We start from the raw sequence: 27,558 nt of genomic DNA, 5'->3' as shown, positions 1-27,558 counted from the left end.
TTCTAAAAATCTAAAAAGTTTCAAAGTTGGATTCTGGTTTGAAGCGAATTCTAAATAATCAAAACACGAAAAATATTACTGAACAACAGATTGTTAAGTGTAAACTTTCTGAACAAACGGTAGACTAAGGACTCAAAAGTTTAAAATACAAAAATCGTTTTTGAAAATTTGAATTTTGAACATTTAAGGTAAAAATCTAAAATATCAAAATTTTAAAACCTGTTTGGAAATTTGAAAATTTAGATTTTTGAACTAAAATATTAAATTTCAATATACCAAATCAGTTTGAGTTTTTGAAAGTTAGATATTTGAACTATCATATTAACATTCTAAAACTCTATATCATTTTAGAAATTTGAATTGTTAAGTGTTACACAGACCCATGTTGAACTTGAAAAAAAGGGAAATTTAGCTGTTAATATAGATAACATGTACCTTTAACACTTCTTATCAAAAGTATCCGAACTTGAAATGATAGACACAACAAATACACAACAAATTCTTTATCGCCTGTTTCATAATTGAAAGTAGCAGCAAGCCCTTATTACTTGCATATGAAGTTAATATATCTCCAAACTGATTCGCGATGCTAGAGTATATCCTATGAACTTGCAATTTTATAAAGAATGCATGCTATTGGAAAATAAAATTGACAAAATAAGAACACCAACTGACGTTTCAAGCGAACATGTCGCAAATAAATTCTTTGAGAGATACGATGACCTTATTAGCAATACTTTTTTTTTTACAATCTTTCGTTTCGTATAATGTATATAGACTGATATTTTAAACAATTTGTAAGGCCATTAATTATATACACAGTGGATTGCCAAAGGATTTTTTCTTTAATCGATCATGACATGTGTCGTTTACTGATTTTTATTTGAAAATTAAAATAAATATAGTCATGTACTTATTTTATTTTCAAATAAAAATCAGTAAACGACACATGCGTTACACGGCAGTGTGACAAATATACACTTACTGTTCAAACGACCTGATCCCACGTATAATATTTCAAAGGTCCACAATTACTTTGCTCTTGTTATTTTTTTTTGGTTCCAATGGATTTTTGAGCTTAATATAATACGATATTCGCAAATTCTCACATTTCCTTTGTTTGTTAGGTTCATTATTTCAACTGTATTTTGGAATAAATTCTGTTTCCACATCTGACCATCCAACCTAAGGTCAAAATATGAAATTCTTAAATATCAAATTTATTTTTAAAAACTTTTAAAATTTAAGTCATGGACGTGAGTTTGATTTGTCATACCTGTACTGCATTCCAAATCTTCATAAAAGATTTTATTGACAAATGATACACTGAGTATAAAAAGATAAATTTCGCTTGCGTTTCCGTTGGAAGTTTTGACGTTGACAATTTATTCAAAGAAGGCAAGTCATGTTGATGCATCTTGAAAACGAACAATTTTTAAATATCCATAGGATATCGCTTTCGGAGTAAATATGGTATTGGTTGTTGAGGTAGGGTGTGTGAGGGAGGGTGTGTGTGTGTTTGGTGTTTTTTTTTCTTGAGCACGCAGTGAAAAGTACATATCTATAGAATCAAATAAATTATTTTAAATTCAAGAATAAATTTAATAAAGTACATGGCAGTTTGAGACCATACGAAGAATGTGTTCTAATGCTATGTAGTTCTTTAAGTCATACACGTAGTACTTGAAGAATGTTAAGTTATCAATCGTGTTCATATCTCGGCTTTAATTTGATATATAAAAGTATTGTAGCCAATTAATAATTTTATGAATTACTAACAAATAATTTAATTAAAGGGAATTTCTTCAATGATTATGATGTATAAATGTATAAACGTAGTATGTCAAATAACACAAAAATACTCCTTTAAAGATATTTTTATCTTGTAAGAGCAGGCTCAAATCCGTTTGTTCATACTTCATAAATAAAAACAAATACTAGTTTTGTGTGCTAAATGGTTCGTCTTGGATGAAAAGATCAGTCTCTTCCTTAATTTCAAAATTATCAACCCTTGATCATTATTTAATGTTATAAAAATACCGTATAAAAAGATTCTTGAATATAGTTTACGCTAATAGAAACATCATCTAATACTTTATTATAGAAACCTAATCCAATACTTGTATATACTTTAGAGATAGGAACATTTTCTCCTCTCTCTCTCTCTATTTCATAGAAATTATTATTATTATTTCAAAAATTATTGAAATTGTAAATTACAAACTTACTCACACTTACAATATTCACAGGAGACTGTATATTTAATATTTCTTTACACTGTACAGACACTTTTTATGATTATCGACAACGCATTTGTTGATAATCAATTGACACTTGTACAAATAAAACTATCATAGGATTATTAGAGTGTTATAACTAACTTTGATGTTTTAGCAATCAAGACACTAAGACGCTGTTAAATTCAAATTTTATTCATCAATGTGAGGAATCCAGGATTTAGATGTAGTTTGCCATCCAGTCCAAATACTTGGACACCCTGGTATAAACACTCGGGTACGTTCCATCACACGTGCTAATGCCCCATGACGTCACTCCAGCCAACATATAATCACCATTCTTTTTGCAGACATAAGGGCCACCACTATCTCCCTAAAATGCATAGAAATAATCATGACGACATCAATGTTAGCATTATCATGCTCTAACTTCTTCTGAACTTACATTGCAGGCAGATTTGTTTTGTTCGAATGGGCAGATATGGGTGTCAAAAATGGCGGCACCATTGACGCTTGACCAGCGAGTCGCACATTCGGTGTTTGCAATATTTCTCATCTGTGCCTCCATGAGGACATCAGAAGTAGATCCACCTTAATAGATATAAGAAACTAGTTAAGTAAGAATAACTCTTTACTTAATTTGAACATATTACAACTATTTTCTCAGTTTTCAATTGAAATAGAACTGGTTATATTAGGCCTAAAATATTCATACAGTGTACCTACTCATATTTTCATTCATTGATATGAAATTTTATGATAAAGAACTTCACAGTTCACCTTTGTTTTATAAAACTTTTAAATAGTTATGTTGAAGATCACAGCATTGTTGCCAAATCGCCTGCTGTAGGTTTACATTGCCCAGCTTTGCACATTGAAAGGTTGTTTCAAAGAAATGTAAACAGGTGAACGATATATATTTACATTTAAACTTCAATGTCATTGGCCAGTGAGGGTTCTGGCACTGTAATTTTAAGTAGTAACAGTGAGCTACATAATCAATTGTACATTTTTGTAAACTTCACACCCAAGTGTAAACCTCCCCGTTGTAAATTTCAATAGACTGTTCACATAACTTTTATTCAGCTTTATTTATCACACTCTAGAAACATACCTCCTGAAGTTCTTCCCCAACCTGTGATGTAGCAGTCGGTAATTGAGAGGAAATCCTCATTAGCATTTGTAGGTAGAGTGGCAAGCTGGATATCCCCGCCAACAGTGAAGGATGAGGACAATTCCAACAGAGCTATGTCGTTAGGGTACCCAGCAGCAGAAGAGGAGTACTGAGGATGCTGTAATGAAGAATTTCACAAGCCACATAAGCGTATTTGAAATTAATGTTGTCCAAAACGAAAAGTTAATGTGTGTATTAAAAATGCTCTCTATGAGTGCATGAATGTTTCCATCGAAGAATTTAAAAGTCTGTGCATGTGCGAGTTTTTTTTTTTACCATTATGATTCTACTGATGGATCTGGTAGCACCATTCTCAGAAACTTTGTCGATTCCAGCTTCAATTCGCAAATTACTACTTGTCATTCCGCTGTAATTAAAACAATCGTACAGAATACCTATTTCCCCTGCATAATTCAATAAAGGTTATAGGAAAATTGGAAGAATCTAAATAAATGCAAATATAAGACTGCATGGAATGAGGTATCTAAATCTAATAAATTTCATAATTTCTGCTATTAAACAAAACATAATTCTTCTCTTCCAGTAGATTGATGTTTTCCTAGCAATTTTTCAAAACATTGACTAACAATTCATACATGAAGAATTCAGAATTTTGAAACAAAGGGGAGAAGGGTCATCATACTCAACACAGTGGGCGGCGGTGAGGACCCAGTTTGGTCTGATGAGGGATCCTCCACAGATGTGAGAAAACTGCAGGAACGAGAACTGACGGTACTGGAGGGACACCTGCCAGGGCCACTCCCCGGGGGAGGCCTCCTGTCCGTTTACGATACGATGGAGGCCATCAGGAAACTGGAATATTTATTTACAATACTTTAAAAACTTTATTAATGAAATTGGCTATAAATTATATTTTTTGTGTACCACTACTCATCCAACATGAATGAAGACACCCCATGTGCGAGAGTGTATAAATAGATGTTTTTACATTCATTGAAGAGAAAATAATTTTTAAAAGTTGATAAGTTAAGAATTCAAATTTGTTATTCAAAACTAAAATTTTAATTATAAAAAAGGACAATTGCTAAAAAGAAATCTTTCTTAGACCATTTGGGGTTGAATAAAAAGAAATTCAGATTGATAAGAATTTCTGTAAGTTTGAAAAGATACAGTCTGAACAATTTTGAAATTAAAAGAAAAGTTTGAATCTTTGTTAACATTTTAACCGGCTCAATGATACACTGACCGCTGGTTTTAAAGCCAAACCACGGAGTATTTCCTTTGCAGGTTGGAAAATTTTTGGCTTTGTAGTTGCGCCTTAAATAGAAATGAAAAATATTTCAACAATGTTTACTTATCTAAAGATACTTAAAATATTCGGGAAAAATATTCATCTTTATTTATTAAATTATATGTATGTCGTTTTTTTAATAACTTTTTTTTTTACTTGTAAATCAATTTGATTGTAAAATTATCCCTCAGCAAAATCTGCAAGCTAATCAATCATTTATAATTAATCTTTAAATAGGAAATACGTTAAAATCAAAATAAAGAAAAATATGGTGTTTCTGAATACTTACAGACAAAGCCAAAGACGGCAAGGAGAACAAGTACCTTCATCCTGTAGATTCCTCGTGTTCCTGTTGAGACTGGTCAGGCATTTATATACTGTTTTAACCCTGTCCATATGATGTGTTTCACAACGTTATGGTCATCTTAAGGAGTCCATATATAGTATTTAACAGTCCTCAATGGTCATGACAAATAGCCATCTCGCTTTCTCTTATATGATGTAAAAAGACACATTGTGATACAGAAAAATATTTGCATGTTTGTTTATTTACACAATTACATAAAATAGAGATAGAAAATTTTATATTCAGTAAAATCCTTTCTAGGGATAAAAATTAAAGGTATTATTCGAAATCTGTAAGTCCAAAATAGTAAACATACAACCTGTAAACAAATAATATATATTTTATGTAATTAAGTCATAAATCTATTTTTTTATCTTTTAGAATTTTGAAAACCGATTTATTTGATTACCCAGTTAAATATTTTAGTACTTAACTACTTATACATAATCAAAATGGACACGACCGATCGACTTGTGTTTATATTTTTATTCCTAAGAATATTAAAATTTATAAAATCAATTATTTAAATTAAAGATGTTATAAATAACAAATTACTTATATATGATATTGATATACGAGGATATTTTTATATGATTAAAATTGACGTGAGAAGAAAACATTGTAACTTTATCTCTTAAATAATCTAACTACTTTCGATTTGGTCTTGTTTCAATACAACTTCGAGGATAATATAGACTACTGGGAATCACTAATTTTCATGGGGGTTAATTTTCGTTGTTTTCGAGGTATGAAGAGACCCATGAATATATATCTACCACGAAATATAATTTTTCACACATAATATTATTTTTCACACATAATACTACTTAATATTCTTCATCCACAAAATCCCCACCAACCAATGTATTTTAATCAAATGAAATATATGGAGATAACGGATAAAGTATCAAGCAAAGAGCTCCATTAAACAATACAAAAAAAAGGAGCATATCTAACACGGACCTCCGAAACATCGGAAAGGAGCAGATAAAACTTAGACTAGCTCACTTTTGATCCTCCACTTTTCCACTATTTATTCCTTTGGAAAAAGTGAGACCGAGATCAAAAGTGAGCTCGACTAAGTTTTATGGCCCCCAGGCCAGGTGCCATAGAGGAGATAGCATCCCCTGCTGACCGGTCACACCCGCCTGTGCTCCTTATTATGAACGGGAAATGGCGGGAAAATCAACAATTCAGTGTGTAAATTAAGTGTGTCAATAATTGCCTTACAAAATGATAAATTGTATTTGCTGACAATGTCATTGTATCGACAAAAGAACTTACGCAATGATGACTTTAAACGAGACTGTTAGTATATTGGTTTCATCAGTTTGTTTGTCAAAATTTTACTCCTTTTAGAAATTATACAAAAAATCTTTTGAAAATAGAAATTCCTTTAATTTTTTTTTCAAAACAAAAAACTTCCCAAATGAGAATAATTTATTAATAAATTTATACGTTCCAAAACCAAAATGTTTAACAAAAATGGTATTCATAGTAAACTATTTCATGTTTTTAGTTAAACATTCAGCAGATCATTTAACATTACAAACCCACAATGTTATGAGTGATAAAATAAAAGACAATTCTGCAAGTTTATTTGCGATCCTCTCAATTTTTTTTTTTACATGTTACATGTATACATGTATGTAACGATATACACTTACCGATTTGCAGATCGTGATTACCGAACTACAAATTAATATACATGAAAACAGTAATCACTTTTAAAAAGATGATTTGGATGAAATATATGGATATAACAAACAGTACTCAAGCTCAAACGTCGATCAAAAAAAAAAAAAGAAGAAAAATTGAAAGAAAGCAATCACAGACCTCCGAAACAAAAGAGGTTGGATTAGGTGCCATGGAGGAATGAGCATTCTCCTGCACATCCGCCATGTGTTCCTTGTCATAATCGGGAAATAACGCAAAATCCGTCGACAATTCAGTGTGCATATAATGGCCTAATAATTAAGAACCCTCTCTACACTGCACACTAAAGAGTTCTGATTCTAAGGTATTATTCTGTAGGTAGAATGATCTGCCCTTAGATCTAAATTCTAAAAAATAGAAATTTACACAATACTACCCAATATGTGATCAATTCAAGTATTCTCAATATTTTAAAAGACCAAAATAAATCAATTGAACATGTAACTTACATGTATTTTCTCTACTGAAGTAATAAACAGTGTTTTCTATTCACTGATACTGTGTTGTCCTTGAACATTTTTCCCGGGGGTAAATGCCACGCACCATACATTGAAAATTAAATAAATCAGCTCAATAGTAACTCATTTATACAATACATTTTTTTCAATGTCCAAAAAAATGTTTGCACTTGTGTAGAGAGGGTCCTTAATATAAAAAAAACGTCAGTTTGCATATTTGATAAATTGTATGACTATGCTGACAAGATAATTGTATCGACCATAGAACTTACGAAATGATGATTTTTTTGAAAAACGAGACTGCTGATATTCTTGTTTCATCAACTTGTTTGTCAAAAATTTATCTCGTTTTAGAAATTGTTCATACGTAGAGCATACATGCATGCTCTCGCGTATGGAATGAACTGAGAGATATAAACCCTGTATACAGGTGATGAATAAGGGAAGCAGACGATTGAAAAGTAGTAGAACTCAGCACGTGTAACATAAAGCTTGGTTGTTACAATTACAATTAAATTTTTTTTCAAGTAAAATACGAAAGAGATATGTCAGACTCTGTGTTATCTTTTATTTCAAGCTCACCAGGATATATCGTATCGACATAAAAATGGAAATAACAGTTTTGTCTTCTTTCTTTTTATCTCAATCAGTATACATGACCTTTTCCCTGCAGAATCCTAAAAATGAGTATTAACCCCCCCCCCCCCCGTTCACACACATAGAAGCCGCTTCTACTACGATCAAAACGTGGCCGAAAACGTGCCAATCGTGACAAATCGCATAAGAAACGTAGTGGAATCTTCATAAGCATCAATTCAATTTACTCGGTATTCACTCAAAACCATGTAAATGGTACATGAGGTACAAAAACAGACAATATTATTAATTTTAGAAATAAATGTACATAATTTTTTCAAAGAATCAACATCATTTTGGCGCATGACTTGATAATATTTGGATTATAAGCGAAGTATGATCGCGGTAGGGTCTTCATGATCGGAGAGCTCTACGCTCACGCCACGCTTATTTTGAACATGCTCAAAACAAGCGTAGCGGGATCATGGCCAAGAAGAGTCGGGATAAAGTCGTAAAAAGAGCGTAGTAGAAGCCCCGAATTGTACAAGCAGCGCGGAAGCATCGTGGAAAAATCTTCGTGATCGTAGTAAACACCCCTACTAACGTGTTCGGAACCTTTTATTTTTCGATGTTCTGTAAAATGTAAAACCCGATGAGTTCAGAGTAGATCTGGCAGTGGCTCTGGCGAGAGTTAGCGGGACTACAGCGAGATAGGGTAAATTATTCACGGAAATGTGGTAGGAAGTGACTAGCACGTGGAGACATGGTAAACAGAAAAGTTATGTTGCGTTTCAGTTTTCACCACCCTATAATATCTTTAGAAATGTACTTCAATCGATCTCTCTTGAATTCATTCAAACTTTTAAATAAGTATTCTCCATGATACAATTTTCTGCAGTGAATCTGTCATGAATTAAATTTTTTTTTGACAAATATTTTTGCATGGGAACCGGGACTATATCTTTCGGCGTCAGTTTAGCAAATGAGGCACCAACATGACTTTAACTGACCAATCAGCTGAATGAGAATTGCATCATGGGTTATTACAATTACTACAGGAATTTTACGCTTGATTACTTTGTCCATTTAAATGCACGAGATGCTGCTCGTTTTCCATACCCTTGAAGCGCTGGTGTTCTGAACATGACACAAACTAAATTTTAGTAAACATTTTTTTTTTCTAGTTAACAAAATAGTAAAAATGCCCGTAACATCTTTCTTAGTTTCTAATCTTTGTATTTTGTTCATAAGATTTTTGTCATTTTGTGCTCCATTGACACGAACATAGATTGACCTGAGACACGTGTTCGAAGTAAAATGAAATCATGATTTTTGGCATAAACGTTGCAATTCAACGATTGGTCAGTTGCTCATGGTAAGATCCTCTGTGCGCATCAACACTAATTACCATATAAGGCAAACAAAGGTTTGTCAGTGTAGATGAAATTACACATTTTTTTTACCAGCGTATCGGTCGCTAGTGAGTTCTAATTTTTGCCATAAATTGTGATAAGATATATTTTTATCCCACTCCCCGTTAGCCACCCTTTTCTGTTGAAAATCATGAAACTCTTTCAGACAGGTCTTGAAACACATTTTTCACAGGACATGTTTTCAAAAGAAACAGTCTATAGCAATTTCCTGTTTACCGCCAATTTTATTTAATAATAGTAGGGATGTAAAAACGCAATAAAAGCGTAGTACGCTCCCACTACGTACTTTTTACGTTCTCACTACGATCTCTCTACGTTCCTACGAAGACCTACGTATAATGGCCAACGCCAATCATATCACGACCTATCAGGCAGCAGTTTGTTTTTATATCGCTGTTATTTGACCATTTGACCAACTGGAAATGCCCCGTAAACTACGTGTTAAAGGCCGTGAAAAATCTACTGTCGCAGAATATGTACTTGTATGCATCATCGCCAAAATCGTACTAGAAAAATCTGCGATTGCAAAATATATTATACAATCGTACTAGAAGCCTAACGGCACAACCGTAGTGATAACGTAGTAAAGTCATCTTTGAATGTAGCGTAAACGCAGTATAACAAGGTTAGCTTTTTCAAAAAAGCTGAGGGTCAGCCACTGGAATACAGAAAGTTTCTTTCTTGTTTTGTAATGGTTTATGATTTGATCTATCCATCATATTGTGTTCCTTAAATGTAATAAATGCCATTGTAAGAAAAGTTGAATTCTTGCAATCGTTTTCTTATTTTTAAGCTTCCATTCTTTTGGAATATTTGCCGTTATCAACTTCTGAATGAATGCTGGCAATTCGTATTGGAAAAAAGCAGCTTTACAATGCAGAAAAAATGTTGATAAGTTATGTCCAATTCAAAAAAATATATTCAAATGATGAAATTGCTGTTGATGTCACAATTTTATAATAACATGATTTCCTAGACAATTCCACATGAAATAAAATGCACGATTTGATGTTTAGAGTGATACATGTATATATATGGTTTATATTCAAAATGTTAACGTTATAGGTAAAAAAAAGATTTATAGATCTAAAACTGTAACATATTTAATTAAACATGCACTGTGTTTTTCTTTTCTAAGAAGAAAGAGTTCTTTCATTGCAAAATGATTTACTCCTTGTGGTCGTACACTGCATTAAAAAAATGTGTTTTGGGGTCCTTGTGAGCTCAACATATGTATCACATATTTATAACACCCTGGTATTACTATGTATACACTTTAAAAGAAACACATGCATTGAATTAAACAAACACTGAATATATTTTCTAGCTCTTTATTTTGTCTCTAAAGTGAGTACCACAAATCTACAAATAGTTGGAGATCCAGCTGAGGTAACTAGACACGCGGGTGTACACACTGGGATAGCTACCCGAACACGTGCTGATACCCCATGACGTCACTCCGGCAAGTCTCCATTGTCCATTCTTCTCACACACGTAAGGTCCACCACTGTCACCCTGTTAATATCCAAAACCAACTTACACAGAGTTAATGCTTAATTATATTTTTTGCTTGTTTATTTCGCTTCTCTCGAATATAGGGCTTCACCATTGCAGATCTAGTGGAGGTACAATATAAAATGCTATTTTTTAACGAAAGGTAAAATTATACAAATAATAATATTGTAATTTGTATACTTACACTGCAAGCAGATTTCCCCTCTTCATACAGACAGATGTGGCTGCTGAAAATGCTAGCTCCGTTGATTCCACTCCACCTATTGGCACATTCCGTATTTCCGATGTTTCTGATCTGGGCTTCCATCAGAGAATTAGATGTTGATCCAGATGCTGGAATTTTAAAGGAATTTTCTTGTAAGTTTGTTCTTTTATGTGACTTGCCAATAGAAAGGCTTCAGAAAAATGAGAAGAGATCATTCATAATGCTATTTTATATTGATTAAAACGCATTAGCAATTTTGTTTTGACTCCAGTAAAAGTTTTATATACATGTATATTCCTTCCTTCGGAAAAAGCTTCGTTTTATGTTCTCAGAAATAATTTTAATGAGTCCTATATATAAACCCTTACTTCCGACATTAGTTCGTCCCCATCCGGTCATCCAGCAGTTCTGAGGTTCGCTAAGGAAATCTTCATTGTTTGAGGGCAGGGTCGCCAAGGCGATGGTGGAGCCAAGAGGAAAAGCAGAACTCAGTTCCAAAACAGCAATGTCATTCGGGTAACCTGCACTTGAACCACTGTATTGTGGGTGCTAAAACGGGAAGTCAGATTGTTATACTCAGCTGATACAAAGTATTGACCTTTCTTCACAATGTTTAAAATAAAATAGCTACAATGTGTATGCAATTGCATGTGAGACAAAGACACTTGTTTCGTATATATGGTCACCCCCTTCTTTTTCTTACCACAGTAAGTAGGGGTTGCAATGTATACGAAAGAAGTGCCGATGTCGTTGATGTGAGATGTTGTTAAATGAACGTGTACATGTGTACTTGAAGTACATTGTCTGATCAACGTTTGCCATTACACGTTGCCAGTATATTTGTTGCATGCGAGAACATGCATTTTGCTGCAGATGTCATTCTTTTTTGATTTTGCTAAGACTATCAATATTCTTCTCACCAAGTTAACTCGTGTCACGGTTCGTCTCTCTCCGGTTGCGCTAACTCGGGTGATTCCCGCCTCCACTTCGTACGTAGTCGGTCTGTTGCTACATTACGCAATAAAGAGCAGCTGTACATATTGTGAAGATTTCTCATAAAAGAAATCGGAAATAAGTTTGGAAAAAAATGAATGTCAAGTTTGTAAACCAAGTATAAAAACCTGTATGCTTCGACACAGTGGGCAGCTGTTAAGACACGGTTGGCAGAAATCAAGGATCCGCCACAGATGTGAGAGGTCCCAATCTGAAGTGATATTTGCCACGGCCACTCCCCTGTACTAGCAGTCTGACCCCCGACAATGCGCGATTCTTGCTGTTAAGTAAAGGGTTTAAGTTATGACTTCATTTATATATGTATATACATTAATACCTGCCGAATACTCCGTTGAGAGCTATATTTAATTATAAAAATAGCAAATTATTTAATTTTTGCAATCTATTAATTACTGGAATAAAGTCATGAAATCTGGACCTAAATAAGCCTTAAGATGCTAGAAATGACCATCAAAATTTAGTCAGCAAATTTTTCGGAAATGATTTTCCGAAATTACAGTTTCTGTTATGGTTTAACTTACTTCGTCCATTGGGTGGGAGATTCGGTTGATGGACCCTAAGATCTCCCTAGCAGGTTGTCTGATCATTGGTACAGCAACTATGAGAATAATATGAATAAACTCATGAATACCATATACTTGATTGATTAAATGTATTATTTAAAACTTTTTGCTATCCTTGCCACTCTACACCCCCCCCCCCCAATGATGTGGATATATATGATTTCCATAATTTCTCTTTTTTGCAAATTCGGATGTTTTATTTTCGAAAAATTTCAATAAACTTGTTGACAAGATTTATCGTTTTCTGGAGATTTAAAAAAATTTTTGAGTCGGTCCATTTTTATGAATTTGGTCAGAAAAAGACACCATTTCTTTTTAAAAAAAATAGATGACCTTATCCAATATTTTATGTATTTTAAATGTTTAAGTAGCATATAGCTGTTGGCTGTTACAATATATACATGTATACAGATTTTCTAAAATTACCCGACAGTCCAAAGACGCACAGGAACACCGCGACCTTCATCTTCACAGTGGTGTGGTATGACGAGGATACTGATGGCTTGCAGTTTGCAGGATTATATATATCCCCAGCATTCTGTATCGTGAGGAGAACTTACACGATTTCTTAAAATAAAAGTTATAAATCAGAGTAATTGAAGACAATTTCTTCAAGGCTGCGTTTTAGTGTAGAAAAATTTATGACTCGTTAACCTGCATTAATTGAATATTTCAATGATTGTCGATTAAAATACTGGTTTTTATACTCCTTATCTTCCCGTGCTTTGACTTATTTCATTTTAGAGATGAATAACAGGGGCTTTAATAAATCGAAAATATTTCCAGAGAAAAATTAATTTTCTAATGCATTTATTTACACAAGTACAATGTACGAATTCACTTTAATTCAGATGTGTGTACATGTAAGCTGTTCATCTTGCATTGATTTTTGCTTGCTCATTTACATACATTTTAAAAATATTTTTATTATTTTTATTCAATGTTGAATTTAAATCTTAGGTGCATTTAAGTGAATTTTCGGTATAAACACAAGTTAACAAGTTCCTTGACACCGTATTAAAGTTCATTCGTGTTAAGTATTGCCTGGGAAATAACACATGAAAGTCGTGGCTACCCATTTTTACCTTTCTCAAAATATCAGTGAGAATAACAATATGTCATATTGAATACTGAATAGTTTATTGACCGATGCAAGTCCTTGTTTGGTTTAAACTGGAAAGACACCGGCCATGATGTGGTTATTTTTGGTTTCCATTTCTCTTTTTTGTGAGTTGATACTTTGTGGAATTATTTTTCACATTTTGATTATAAAGTATTCATGTAGAATAATAATGTTAATTTGAATATATTTATGAAATATATTAATATTCAAAACTTTCTTTTGCATGAAAGAATTGTTTATAATTATAGCACTCCTTAAAATTATTAGAGAAATCATATTAAAAAGCATGGTTTTTTTCTTGGTTTCTATTTGGTAGCACTCAAGTGCTTGTGTGTGGACCCCCAACCCCTTTCCGCGAATATTAACTGATATTTTTATGTCTTGAACGTATATTCCACGTTAATGTTTTTTTTTTATTTCGGGCGGATGGGGGTCTTTATTAGTATTGAATACATTGCAAATGTAAACAAGATGAGTAATTAATGCAAGCAGACAAACAGAAATATCCTTTAGCCTAGATAATTTATTCAAGGGGGCCTGTCCACAAGCATCTGTGAGTAAAATTCATCATGTCTGAATATTTTCAGCTGTCCATCTGCCCAACATCGAGTGCAGACCTAACAAAGAAGAGGTAGCTGTAAATTGTTTTTACCAAATTGATATCTACAAACATGTCATCTTCTTTAATCGATGTTTTGAAATTGAGATTGTAAAATTATTTTTCATCCGGTGACTGCTTTCTAGTTTTCATTTTGGTAGTTATGGTTGTGTGAACTCTTCTTGAATAACCAATCACTTATTTATAATCATGCAATGCATGATATATGTTTTTGAGTATATCTTGCAGAATTACTGTATGGTTCTCGTGTGCAGACCAATATATTTTTTGTGTATTACTTGCAGACTTCCGGTTCCCGTGTGGTGGGCGGACAAGCAGCCGATGTCGGGGAATGGCCGTGGCAGGTGTCTATACAGTTCTACTACAGTAATTCCTGGAGGCACATTTGTGGGGGCACCTTGATCCGTCAGAATGTGGTACTCACAGCGGCACAGTGCGTCTCTGGTCTAAGGTAATGTTACTGAATGTAACCTTTTCTCATTGTACAATGTATTTCCTTGAAATCATTATTTTATCATTAGAAAATTTTTCAAGTAAGTTCTGTAATTTGTTTGAAAATTCAATGATGGAAGTTTATTCAATGTCCCATTTAGGTTGACGAACACAAAAATATACTGAAAGGAAAAAAGAAACGCAGGGTAACATAATATGCGAAAAAAAATTACCGCATGACCAAAAATTACGAAAATTTGTCAGAGAAGAATCTTGGTTACTATGCACTAAAATCAGTGTTCATGCCGTGAAATGTATGACGTAACGTCGGAAAAGTGCTAAAAAGCCAAAATCACGTGCAACTTGATTACGACAAGTTTTTCAACGATCGTTTTGTACCATTTGATGCACTTGAGGTATACAAATTGATTTTTAGTATTTGTAGACGAAATGCATTTCTTGCAATCTTGTAACAGTTGACGAAAGTTTCATTGGGTCTGGCTTTTAGGTTGCTAACAGCTAAACAATAAACGTAATAACAGCTTGCTTCGCAGTCGCTAGTAAATTTCCCCCCTTAGAACATCTGAACCGTCGTCAGAGAGGGCATTGAATTGTTTTCAATCAACCGTGACGATGACGTTGACACGTAACAGAGCCTCGTCAAGATCGGGTTATTCGTCCTGCAACCTGTTTAATCGCCACTGTACTACCACAAAACTGCTATTAATTGAGTAGGTTATCATACTCATTACATTCACCATAAAACTGAAAGAAACCGATTGCGCGATTTGGATCTTTAAGCTAGTTAACTTTACATTGGGGTTCCTCTCACTGGCGCATGCGCGCGCCGTTTGCCCAATTTTTTCGGCAAGCTTACCTCCGGCCCATTGTAGCCTGGGTTTATTAAGACTTTCTAGCATACAGTTACATTTATCCACTCGACTAGTCTCTGTAAAGTCTATCTTTTTCTCATTGAACATCCATGGGACTGAGTGGAAGATAGGGTTCGAAATACCGAAGATGGTCCCTTTCAACTAAGGGTTATCTTGTTGAAAAGGTTGCAAAATATCCCTATTTGTAGGGAAAACACACTGATGAACTCCATGCAAAGGACAAACAAGATACTGATAGATGGGCGAAGGAGACATTGAAGATAATGAGAATTTTCAATTATCACTTTTGGGGGGTATCGTCATATTAGTTTCAATAAATGGAATTTTGGTTACATTTTTATTAAAGATGATTTTAAATGTGAGATATAAATACTAGAAAATACATAAAGAAAAATAAAAAAATATTTCACCTCTAAAGTTTACCCTGCGTTTCTTTTTCCTTTCAGTATAGAAACAAATCCCAAATGAGTGTCATCATTGAGGTATACTTGTAGTATTTCTTTGCAAATTTAACAGTCCCATGTAAAGCATTTACTTTCTGGTTTTTAAAAAAAAATTCTATCTTGAGTTATCAACTTAATTGTTTCCATCATGTGTCTTTAAAGGCTTTAATTTATTTATTTTTACGGAAAAATACAATATTTACAACTTATTTATACCATTGTGTTTAAGTTTGTCGTCCCTAAGAGTAGCAGCTGGAATGTCCAAAATTTCAGAAGGTGGAATGACCTCGGGGATTTCTAAAGTTACTGTGGTGAGTGATAAAACGTATCATCTAATGTTTATCAGTTTCTTTGGAACTCTTACAATCTATCTTGGAATATGAGTGAAATCTTCAACATACACTATGATGTAAAAGATTGGTTAGATAGCAATATAGGTGTGTCCTAGAGTATGTATGATCATACCTTTGTTCATTTGCAAAAAGTAAAATTTTGTTTGAAGACATTTTGTACGGCGACTTCTATTTTCGTTGTCGAATATAATTTATTTCGTTTTTGATAACTTAATATTTCACAAGACGGAAAATATGTTTTAGCATCCCCAGTTCGCAGGCAGTTCCCCAGGATTACCTAACGATATAGCCGTAGTGGAGTTACAGACACCATTTCTAGTGGGCGGATCCATTCAGCTCGCCACTCTACCATCCAGTAAGACAGAAGATTTCTCCAACCTCGCGGACTGCTGGATGACGGGATGGGGCAAAACAGCTGGCAGTAAGACTTTTATAAAACATCCATGATACGTAGTATCGGGGGAGGGGGGACTTTTCCAAACAATGTTTTTCAATTACATATTTCTCTTGCCAAAACAAGCAGTCCTTTACCTGATAATTTTCTGTTTTATTATTATATTTATTGACGTAATACTCACAAGGACACATCACTCTTGGATTTAAGAAGCCTGGAAGTCAACAGATAAACTATTAGATATAACTTAATGTTTAAGATATGATATCTTAAGCTGTACCATCATATGACAAAGAAAAATTTCATACATTTTAGTTTTAAATCACTTATGTATATGTTTATACGGAGCTCTTCTTCTAATGTAAAGGAGATCAATATAGTCCAAAAATGGCCACAACCATCCAACCCTCTTAATACAAAAGAATGTCCCAAAACATATTGCATTTCAGTATAACACCCTCTTATCACTTGTGAAATTTAAGGCGATCCTAGTAATTCAGACGCTTTGATGGAGGCCCAGGTGACAAACATTATGAACACCCAGTGCGTGAACCAGTGGACCGGTATAAATGGCGTCACCATTCTAGATTCTCATCTCTGTACTTTTGAATTGGGAAAGTCTTCCTGTAGTGTAAGTTAATATCCATTTTCGAACTACAGATATTTGTCTTGTAAATTTTTTGACTACGCCAACAGCTTTGCGATGTCTTATTAAACTTAAGAGAGATTTCATTTTAATTTTTAAGAAAATTATAAAATATGTGTGTCATATAACTTGTGATTTGTTTTTATTAAAATTTATCAAAACCCATAGGGCGATATAGGTGGTCCATATGTCTGTATGAAGGACGGAGTTTATAAGCTGGCAGGAATCATGTCTTGGGGGATCAATACTTGTAACGGAGAGTATCCAAGCGTGTGTGTCCGTGTGTCTCATTTCCTGGACTGGATTACCATATCCATTTGAGGAACTTTGGAAGCATTGAAAAGTAATAAAGCAGAAAGAAAAATCGTATTGGGTTTATGCCTTGCTTTTTGATGCACTTTAATCGACAGATTTTCATTCATTAACAAAATGTGTTTGTGAAACACTGATACCTATGGAACGCCGTCACTGCCTTATAGCAGAACACAACATTGCATTGTTTCCACTACATTAACAAAATGTTTTCACACTACTATTGCATTGTGAAACACTGATACCCCATTATGCAAGTCAGCTCTTTATGACATTATGGACATTAACCCACACTACTATTGATTATGGTCATTGAAGTTTCTGAAATGCAAGTCAAACTTCAAGGTCAAAGTTTTTGGTATCAAAAGGAAGGTATTGTCACACAACATTACTCCTGTGAAACATGAAAGCCCTAGTACTAACGATTCAAAACTTATGGTCAAGGTTAAATCTTTTCAAAAGTGCTGAATTAAGTTGAAAACTTTTTTTCTATAAAACTATTATATAAAGCAAAAACCTTGGCATCTTGAAAGTGTTGGGGGGGGGGCCAAGTTAAAATATTTTTAAATCGTTTGAAAGGTCTTGTCACAGTGAATACACAGGTGAAGTACGAAACCCCTCGCACCAACTGTATAAAAGTTACATGTATCATTTGCAAGGTTAAAGGTAGGACATTTTTTGTTAAAGTGTGTCAATGTATTTTTACATCAGGTAATGCAAATCAACATGATAAAGATTTAACACAATATAAAGCCAAGGACACGAGGTCAAATTTGGTGTTACCAGCAGAAAGGCCTTCTCACACGGAATACACCTGTGAAATATGAAAGCCATAGCCCCCTCCACTCAAAAGTTATGCCCAAGGCTAAAGTTTTTGCGGACAGACAAACAGATGGATTGACGGACAGGGCAAAAACTATATACCTCCGAATCTTCGATTACGGAAGCATAATTAACAAAAGTGTTTGTGAAACACTGATGCCCCCATATCATATGGCAACATAGCGAAGGTTAAGCTTTTTCAAATGCAGATCAAATATGTTGGTACCTAAAGTAAGGCCTTTTCACAAGAAACACAGTTGTGAAATATAAAACCCTAAGACCACCAAAGGTTATGACCAAGGTTAACGTTTTTAAAGGTAGGACAAACTCCGGGATCAAGGTCAAATGGTCAAGGTTGTTGGTTCTAAAGAAAGGCCTTGTCCTAAAGATTACATATGGGGAGTATGAAAGCGCTGGCCCTTACCGTTCAAAAGCTGTGGCCAAGGTTAAAGCTTGTCAAGAAGTAGGTCAAACTCCAAGGTCAAGGTCAAAGTTGTTGATATCCAATGAAAGGTCTTGTAACAAGGATTACATATGTGAAGATGAAATCTCTAGCCCTTACTGTTCAAAAGTTGTGGCCACGGTTTAAATTTGCAACAAGTAGGTCAAACTCCAAGGTCCAAGGGTCAAACTTGTTAATATCCAATGAAAGGTCTTCTCACAAGGATTACATATGTGAAGTATGAAAGCCCTAGCCTTTACTGTTCAAAAGTTATGGCCAAAGGTAAATTTTTTTTTTGTATGTACAGGAATCTCCAAGGTCAAGGTCAAAATTGTTGGTTTCAAATGAAAGGTCTTTCCACAAAGAACTGGTATTTGAAATATGAAATTCCTAGTATCTACCGTTTAAAAATTAGGGCCAAAGTAAAAGTTTGGATTTTTTGTGTAAAAATGGGTCATCCTCCAAGGTCAATGTCAAATGGTCAAGATTCTTGATATCAAATAAAAGGTCTTGTCACAATAATTAAATGTGATGTATAAAAGCCCTAGTCCTAACCCTTCAAAAATTATGGTCAAGGTTGTATTTTAAAAGAAGGTCAAACTCCAAGGTCAAGGTCAAAATTCTTGGTATCCAATGAAGCGTCTTCTCACAAGGATTATATATGTGAAGTGTGAAAGCCAGACAGACAGAGACGGACACGACAAAAACTATATACCCCCAAAACTTCGTTTACGGGGGCATAACTAGCAACATTGTTAGAATAACTGCAAATAAAAGTGTATATATCAACCCAGATTATCTCCTTCCTCTTCCATTGCAACAGTAGCCATTTGAATGTTGCATACCTAATGTAAAGTTTCAAAACCCATATGTGAGAAATCATGCGGGCAAAATAAGTTGGAACAATGCCTCCTGCTCCTTTGCTTTCATTCGGGGTGACATAAACCATAGAGAAACGAAAAAGAATTGGTAGTGTTCATAAATTTAATATGTTTTAAGTTTACTTTCAATGTTGTACTACATGTAGTTATTCCTACATAAATCTTCATTAGTTATCAAATTCATACATTTAGTTAAGAAAGAACCACATTTTTTTTGCTTGAAAATAATCAGATATGCAACATGATTTGTAACAAATAGATAGAAAAAGAAAATCTTATATCTTCTTTGGGCCTGTTTAGAACAAAAGAAACATTATAAAATTTCTGCAATCGATAGTTTTTTTTTATCCTCGCAATGTCAGAGGGACCTGAGTCGACTTGGTGCCATGGGACATCAACTAGTTGGCTCAGGGCCCCTGGCATTCCGAGGATTATAATTTTCCATCGAAGTGATTTAAGTAAGAGTTATTTCCCGTTGGCTGCCATATTGTTGGTCGACAAACCCTGATTTCTTCAGCAAGTTTGACTTGTTACACTAGGCATTCAGGTAATGTTCATTGGTTTCATATGAATACCCAGGTATTACGTTTGTAAAAGCATCATAGGAAAACCCATCAGTCTGTGTAATAATGATTTTAGAAAATTTCGAACATGGACTTTACACCAATTTCCATCGTTCGTGGGAATTTTTATAATTCTCACATCTTTGACTACAGTGCCGTCCAACTTTCTGTGGGAATTTAGAAATTTCTCATGGCGAGATCTACAGCACTGATCTTTCTTTTGAATTATGATAATTGGTGTATTGATTTCTCATAGTTGAGCTTCTGCTGGGAAATGTGCTTGCTGTTAAACTTTGATTTCGCGACATTCGTCTAGAAAAAGTCTTCCGCAAGCGGTCCTTAAAGTTTTTGGACATGATTCCGTACACTATGGGATTCACACAGCTGTTTGCGTACGACATCAGGTGAAAGGTCATTCTCATCGGCTTCAGGAAGCCTGTGTTCAGTTCACTGATGACGTTTGCGGCAACGAGGAGATTATTCAGAAGAATTGGTCCCCAGCAAACGGCAAAGAAAAACACGATGATCATCAACATTGAATTACCTGTGAAGATAAAAACATGCTTATCAATTGTTTCTTGAACGGGTTTGAAATATAAATTAACAACAGCATTAAAAATTCCTGTGAAAAATCCTGAAACATGAAATGTGTGAGTATGTTTTTAACGTCCCTCTCTGATGTAAATTTTCATGTTCATATATACATGTTCAATTACAGGCACAGAAAAATTTGAAGTTGACATCAGATTCATATCAAAATCAATCCCATCATATGGCATGCCTCAACAAAGAGTGTACTAAAATTAAGCATCTGCTATGAATAGTTAATGAGAAAACTGCGACGAAAATTTGTTATGTATGGAAGTATGATGCATATATCAAACAGGAAACATAAGATTTAAAAAAATGTCCAAAAGTTGGCATGCCTTAGGAAGATTGTCTTAAAATTTCAACACAATGAGTAGTTGCTGAGAAAACTGCAATGAAGATTTGTTATATATGAAACGGTCAGACACATAGACAAAAGAAAGTTGACATCGGATAAAAACAGTGAACAAAAATTGTTTCATATTTCATTCATTCCATGGAAGATTGTGTTAAAATTAAAAGCATCTGCAATGAGGTAGTTGGTGAATGATTTCCTTTTTTTTTGGACACACGGACATTTTGACACACAATTGACATTGAACACACAGATTTCACACAAGGGTGATATTATTACCATCACCTTCGGAGCGTATAATAACCATATGATTGTTTGATTGTATGTTTTTAACGTCTATCTAATGGAAATTTTCTTTTTAAAGATGCACCACTTGCTGAAACAATCCTTATAAAATTTTAAATAAGGATCATTTTCGTGCCAGCATTATTTCTCAGAAATGGATTTAAATTACGCTTATTCAAAGTGCTGAATCAAAAACACTTTTAAAAGGTGCGATATTAACCCGCGACGTAAGGATCAACTCCTTTTTTCATGGATTTGCTGTTATGTAGCACTTAATTTCGCGGTCGACGCTTATAACCATTTTTTTCGAACCATTTTTTTTATTTTTTAACCTTTATTTCACTCTTCTTTTTGTTTTATATTGACAGACCGTCCGAGCTACATTGCCGTCCGAAAAAACTATATTTATTGCGTACTAAAAAGTGCGCTGTTTCTCGATTTCTCCATGTTTTTAAAACTGTCATCACAAAATACTACTAATCGTGTGTTCCTAACATATTTTTTCACTGTTTTCACAACAAAAAATTCCTTATAATTGTTGTTAATAGCCCTCCTGGGCCCGAAATTGAGATCATCGGAAATTTCATCTTTTTATACTGCCATCTTGGTTTGCAAGATAATTCGGTCCAAGGCGCTTCGTGCATATGTCACCTACAGGAGTACTTGACAGAGGGGTAAGGAATTATTTAAAATCTAGCTTTTTTGCAATTAAGGTAAGAATTTAGAAGAATTAATCCCGAACTAAGCGTACTATTTTGTGCGCAATAAATCTAGTTTTTCCAATGGGTGGCACTGTAGTTCTCCGGTCTGTCGAATATATTTTTTTTTCGGAGAGCTAAAGTTCTGGAGCTAAATTTTGAAGTACATGTATCTAAATAACAAACTTGTCACAGAGATGCAACCTATGATTTTATTTGAACTGATAATGCATTAAAATATCATAACCTTGAGAGATACACATGTACTGTCACAAAAAGTACCTGGATATTTCTAATGATGCATATTCTAAATTCTCGTGATTTGATCTTTTTTTAATTTTATTTCTTGCGATTAAAATATACATGAGGTAAAATTAAGTATTCCTTAATAGCTGTCTAACAGTTTATTTAATTTTAATTATTATCGCATAAAATGTGGAATAAAGTCTTTCCTCCCCCATTCTTTGATCCAAACTGCATCAAAAATAGCACTACACAGCTGAGATATTCTGCAACACGCATTTTATTTCATTGTGACTAAACAGATATCGTTTTTTTAAATAAGTGCATCATTTTTGTAATACTTTCACAGCATGTAAAAAAAGAAATTATGGATTTAGCTTTAAAGAAATTTGATGGAAAAACGTCAATAAAACTATCAAAAGTGTAATTTACGAGAAACAAATCCCGCACGCAGGTAGTTCAAAACAGGGGTATTTAAAGCGCTTTTCATGTAATTATGTTAAATAAAACCTGGCAAAATTATTGAATTAAATTAAGATCTTCTTCCGGGATGTAGAGAAACCTTGTGATTTTGGCAGAGTTCTGTAACAATCATGTCAATTTTAAGGATAAATTGATTGGAACCATTCTCTTTAATGTTTTCTCATGATCCTAATGTGCGCCTTGACCTTGAGGCTTGACTCAAGGTTTCAGGGTCTCGCGATACTAAAACGGTTATCTCTAAAACTGAAAATCTCTATTGGAACTTAAAATAACTTATTGTTTAGCCCGTTGTCAATAATTTTGCAAACACTGATTAAAATAAAGTCAATCTTTCGTATGCTTTGTTGGTACATTTAGTTATTAAAGTAACTTCACATTCACATTCAAGCACGGTCATTCAATAATGGCAAGAGAAAGGGTTGTAAAATCTAATTGATCTCTTTTTACAGGTTTGCAATCATATTTTTCTTGAATCTATTTACATTATCATAAATCAATGTTACATTTGTAATTTCACCGTTAAGTACCTGTTTTCTTGTTTTTGCGTCCTCGGAAACTATGATAGTGGTATTTTTGACAGATCGTCTAACTAATCGTCGAGAGGAACCATTCTCATTCGCTTGATTTGATCTTAAGCTCACTTCTTCTCTTTGTCTGAAAGTGATTAGTGAAAATTTAAAAAGTTTGATACCTCTTGGAAGAGTAAAACTTCCTTTCCAAGACTAAATCAGTAAAAGTTGTTCTTTTTCTCTCTCTCTCTCTGTTAATGTTGCTTTGTCAAGATCTGTTTGGTCTCAATTCTACCTCGGTTATATCTATGTAAACCCTGATTGGAGTGAATTAGGACGTGTTTGCAGAAAGTCTTTTTCTAAGTTTTCCACAGTGATATAATAAGAGTTTGCAAGTAGATTGCACTAATGTTATTGCGTCAACAATTAATTTTGAGGTCCAAAGGACACAGAATTTCTGAATTAGCTTGTTGAAATTTTAATATTTCACAAGTACGTAATTCTTGATTTCAATTTTATAAGGTACACACCTTCCTCCCGCCAAGGCAGCTCGCCTTGCTGTCACGTTCCAAATCTCGCAGGATATACGACTGTACGTGAACAACATTATCGTCATGGGAACAATAAACAAAATGAAAAACATGTAGATTTCAAACAAAAGACTGTATACTGGTTGTGAATACTTTTTCATGCACCAATAGGCTTTGACTCGTCTTCCAACTTCATGCAGGTCCTGAAAAAATTAAAAAAACCAAATGCTTTTGTCTTTATTGGCCGGAAAAACTGTCTTCAGAAATTATTCTATCGATCCTGCTGATTTTTTATTTAGCCCTTCCAAATAAATTATCAATACCTAAAATATATATACATTTCATGTTCTATTACTGTGAATAATGTTTAATTCGCAAGAACTTTATTTTCGCACAAGACCATCTGCTCACAAAAATTTGATTATTCTTACAAGTATAAAAAGTAAAGATTAGTACGTCCCGTTTATAAAGTCCAAACGACAGACTCGCGAAAATAAGGTCTCGTGAATATTTTGTGATCTAATATCAACTCATCGAATGTATGTACATTCGAATATCCATATTTATCAATTCTAATCTGCGGAGGAGGAGGAGGAGGAGGAGGGGAGATTATACTTAGATTAGGTAACTATAGGATGATGACATTTTGGAAGATCAACTAATACAGTAACGAATCAGACAGACATAATAGAGTATATTTGAAGCTTTAATGGCATAATGGAAGTGGATTGGTAAATGATTAAATGGAGGAAGAAAGGGTCTGTTTTTTTACTCTTACTGTTCTTGTTGTAATTATAAGGACCACAACCTACGTAAATCAATCCAGACTAATTTTTGTAGCTTTTTTTATCGTACTGTCTTCTCTAATAAACTTCAGAATAAGAAAAAGAACTGCACAAGGAATGTCGATTTCTTTAAAAATTCGGGAATATGATTCATGGAAAGGGCAGAGGTACTCTGTACTCATTTTCATATTCTAATAACCCAGTCCTTGTTCGATAATTGAACCTTCTCATTTTCAGAAATGGTCAAGTTTTAAGGTCATCAGAAATCTAATTAACAGGCGTATTGTTACGTGAAATCTCAATTATTTCTTCACATCTTTTAGGCAAAATTTCTCGGAATTTATAAAATATATTAATAACTCTAAAATTTTGGCTTGCCTGGATAAAGATAACTGGCATGGTGTAAATAAAGGAGAGGATCCACACGGCTGCTATGACGAATTTGGAGTGTCGTACCGTGCACAATGACCGGGCGCGTAGTGGATAAATAATGGCAATAAACCTGTAAAAAGTATAAAAAAAAAAAATAATTATGAAATTAAAATTATCCTAATTTTGTGATAATGACACACCAGATATTATTTGACATCTCATGTAAGGAAAACATATATACTGCCTTTTAATAATCCAAAGTTTTAAATATACTAAGTGGACATGAGTACATTTAAAACATTAACCTTGATCTTAACTTTTAAATGAGAAAAGATAATTATACTTGTATGTATTAACTAATTGTAATTTTTGACCCCGTGACCTAGACCATGAAGTTTGAACTACTTCTCAAAATTGTTATCTTTCCATATATCTTTTGTTTGAGAAGAGATGGGGCTTTCATACTTGACATGTCCATTACCTGTGATAAGATATATCTCAGCATGCTATGACTTGGACAAATTGATTTGACTTCATGTTTGACATAATTTTCAAAAAATAAACTTTGCTGATTACTTATGAATGACATTTAATAGGGCGTGCACATTTGACACATTATGCCATGATAAATGATGCCATCCCATTCAATAAGACGCAGAAAGCGAGTGACCACTTCTTTTTTAATTTGCTTGTTTTTTTTAATCTGGTTATACTACATGTACTTCTTCAAAGTCAATCATCTAGAATTAACAACAGACAGTTTATATAAATACAGACTTCATTGGGGACTGTATTCCTCGTTCATAGGGGTTGTAGTCTCAAGTTAAAGTGGGGTAATTGGATAAACTGACGATATTAAGATTAATACAGTCATGTAATTTTATTTTCATCTGCACAGCTAATCCCCTGGAAATTATCTGATATTGTTCCCCTATTCCCTATATTAGAATTACACTAGTCCATATAGATATTATTTATATGGAAAACACATTCAAGTTTCACATAAACTTAATAAAGGCATTATAAGCGCGTTAAATTTGTCCCATCATATCATTATTAGTTTTTGATAAATGTGACTTTCTTTTGAAGCAAAATTCTATTAAACGAATTTTTGAAATTATGTTAGATATCGATTACATTGTAAGAGAAATGTTATGCTACAAGTACACTTTCATTAGAGATCTTCGTCATAACAAACAAATTTTATTCATTTAAAGAACATAAAGATTGATTATTGTGCAGACAAAAATGAGTACTATTACATTAGCTGAATTGAAACGCCAGCACTGACACGGCTCTATCTGAATCTATTATCTTCGGACTTTCCTCTATAATAAAGACTTTCTACTTTGTTGAAATTATATATTACATTGTTCTTTTAAAAGTCTTTGAAAATTTCTAAGGCAAAAGCAACCTTACAGGTATCGGGGGTAGGGGGGGGGGGCAGGGGGAGGTGAGTAAATTAACCTTTTCTATATAGACAGTCCAATCTTGAATCTTAAGGGCCAGTAAATCTTATATGAAATGGATAACTCTGAAGTTAGATATTTAAACACCTAAATTATACTGCAGTTATTTTCCAAAAAATACTGGGGTTTGGGTAGTCAGTCCTTTAGTAGACCGTTATTTAAATTCTCGTATCAAAAATTAGATACCGAAAATTAGACCAGTCGACCTTCCTAATTGATAATACATGTACCTTTTAAAGAGATTTGGAAACTTCGGAAAATCAATTTAAGAAAAAAAAACAAGAGATACAATATTATCAGAAAAAGTTTTTAATATTTAAGCGTATATATGTATTAATTAACTTTTCCACCTGAGAATATCATTAAAATATGGGCATAATAGTTAAACTGGAAAAAAATTATCTCTTGCCTTCGTGCTAAAATATCTTTCCCGCTTCTTTCGCCAACCTTATCAAAGCTTAAACATTGACTTGCATTCAATAAATCATAAAATTATTTAAATCACGAATCTTTGGGGAAATTGTGTTTACTGTTAGTAGTAATGATATTTGGTATAAGTGTTCACACTTCCATAAACGCTTAAGACAATGATACAGTACCTTTCTATGCTCATTACTGTGAGAGTAATGACGGAACAGACCATAGATACGTTCTGTACGTAGTGGGTAAAAGTACACAGGAACGCTCCCATCCTCCAAGTGTAGGAAAAGTAGGTGGCACACTGAAATAAAAATCGAAAAATGTATAACTATGTAATTACATTAGACCACTTCTTGTCTCGATGTGTAGAATTAAAAAAAAAAAAAAATCGATGTTTGACCGGGGAGTA

At 33.7% G+C, this 27,558-nt stretch overlaps 3 protein-coding genes across 3 annotated transcripts in view; 1 reads left to right on the top strand and 2 right to left on the bottom strand.

The window, feature by feature from the left end:
* Positions 1-2,434: 2,434 nt before the first annotated feature.
* LOC134272132 (polyserase-2-like) lies at positions 2,435-13,035 on the bottom strand. The gene is made up of 12 exons (XM_062754372.1): positions 12,916-13,035; positions 12,448-12,524; positions 12,034-12,185; positions 11,833-11,920; positions 11,281-11,461; positions 10,892-11,040; positions 10,558-10,707; positions 4,055-4,224; positions 3,688-3,778; positions 3,352-3,535; positions 2,683-2,828; positions 2,435-2,610 (listed from the first exon to the last, which is right to left on the bottom strand). Exons 1-12 carry the CDS (start codon positions 12,953-12,955, stop codon positions 2,458-2,460), a joined length of 1,581 nt encoding a protein of 526 aa, XP_062610356.1. The 5' UTR covers positions 12,956-13,035; the 3' UTR covers positions 2,435-2,457.
* A 1,048-nt stretch (positions 13,036-14,083) lies between these two features.
* LOC134272146 (fibrinolytic enzyme, isozyme C-like) lies at positions 14,084-17,839 on the top strand. The gene is made up of 7 exons (XM_062754396.1): positions 14,084-14,087; positions 14,200-14,243; positions 14,516-14,682; positions 16,229-16,310; positions 16,596-16,773; positions 17,229-17,377; positions 17,561-17,839. Exons 1-7 carry the CDS (start codon positions 14,084-14,086, stop codon positions 17,711-17,713), a joined length of 777 nt encoding a protein of 258 aa, XP_062610380.1. The 3' UTR covers positions 17,714-17,839.
* A 1,312-nt stretch (positions 17,840-19,151) lies between these two features.
* The window catches only part of LOC134272134 (allatostatin-A receptor-like), a 30,185-nt gene continuing 21,778 nt past the window's right edge, over positions 19,152-27,558 (bottom strand). Inside the window, exons 2-6 of the mRNA XM_062754375.1 lie at positions 27,329-27,450; positions 25,267-25,390; positions 24,104-24,306; positions 23,582-23,718; positions 19,152-20,956 (exon numbers count right to left, since the gene is read on the bottom strand). Coding sequence (XP_062610359.1) covers positions 20,613-20,956; positions 23,582-23,718; positions 24,104-24,306; positions 25,267-25,390; positions 27,329-27,450 — 930 coding nt within the window. The 3' untranslated portion in view covers positions 19,152-20,612. The remainder of the gene's footprint in view (positions 20,957-23,581; positions 23,719-24,103; positions 24,307-25,266; positions 25,391-27,328; positions 27,451-27,558) is intronic.

Source organism: Saccostrea cucullata, unplaced genomic scaffold (genome assembly GCF_032062105.1).
Source record: "Saccostrea cucullata isolate Sc308-1 unplaced genomic scaffold, CSIRO_AGI_Scuc_v1 ctg188, whole genome shotgun sequence".
NCBI classification, from domain to species: domain Eukaryota; kingdom Metazoa; phylum Mollusca; class Bivalvia; order Ostreida; family Ostreidae; genus Saccostrea; species Saccostrea cuccullata.
Note: the sequence above shows the minus strand (reverse complement) of the source record. Positions and strands in the feature narration are given on the sequence as shown.

Excerpts from the sequence above, each read along its gene's own strand:
- LOC134272132 (XM_062754372.1), bottom strand. The coding sequence starts at position 12,955 with ATGAAGGTCGCGGTGTTCCTGTGCGTCTTTGGACTGTCGG. Across the intron at positions 10,708-10,891 it reads AGGGGAAATCTGCTTGCAGT|GGTGACAGTGGTGGACCTTA; the intron begins GTAAGTATACAA and ends GGATATTAACAG. Across the intron at positions 3,536-3,687 it reads CCATCAGTAGAATCATAATG|TTACAGCATCCTCAGTACTC; the intron begins GTAAAAAAAAAA and ends TGAAATTCTTCA.
- LOC134272146 (XM_062754396.1), top strand. Across the intron at positions 14,683-16,228 it reads CAGTGCGTCTCTGGTCTAAG|TTTGTCGTCCCTAAGAGTAG; the intron begins GTAATGTTACTG and ends ATTGTGTTTAAG. Across the intron at positions 16,774-17,228 it reads ATGGGGCAAAACAGCTGGCA|GCGATCCTAGTAATTCAGAC; the intron begins GTAAGACTTTTA and ends GTGAAATTTAAG.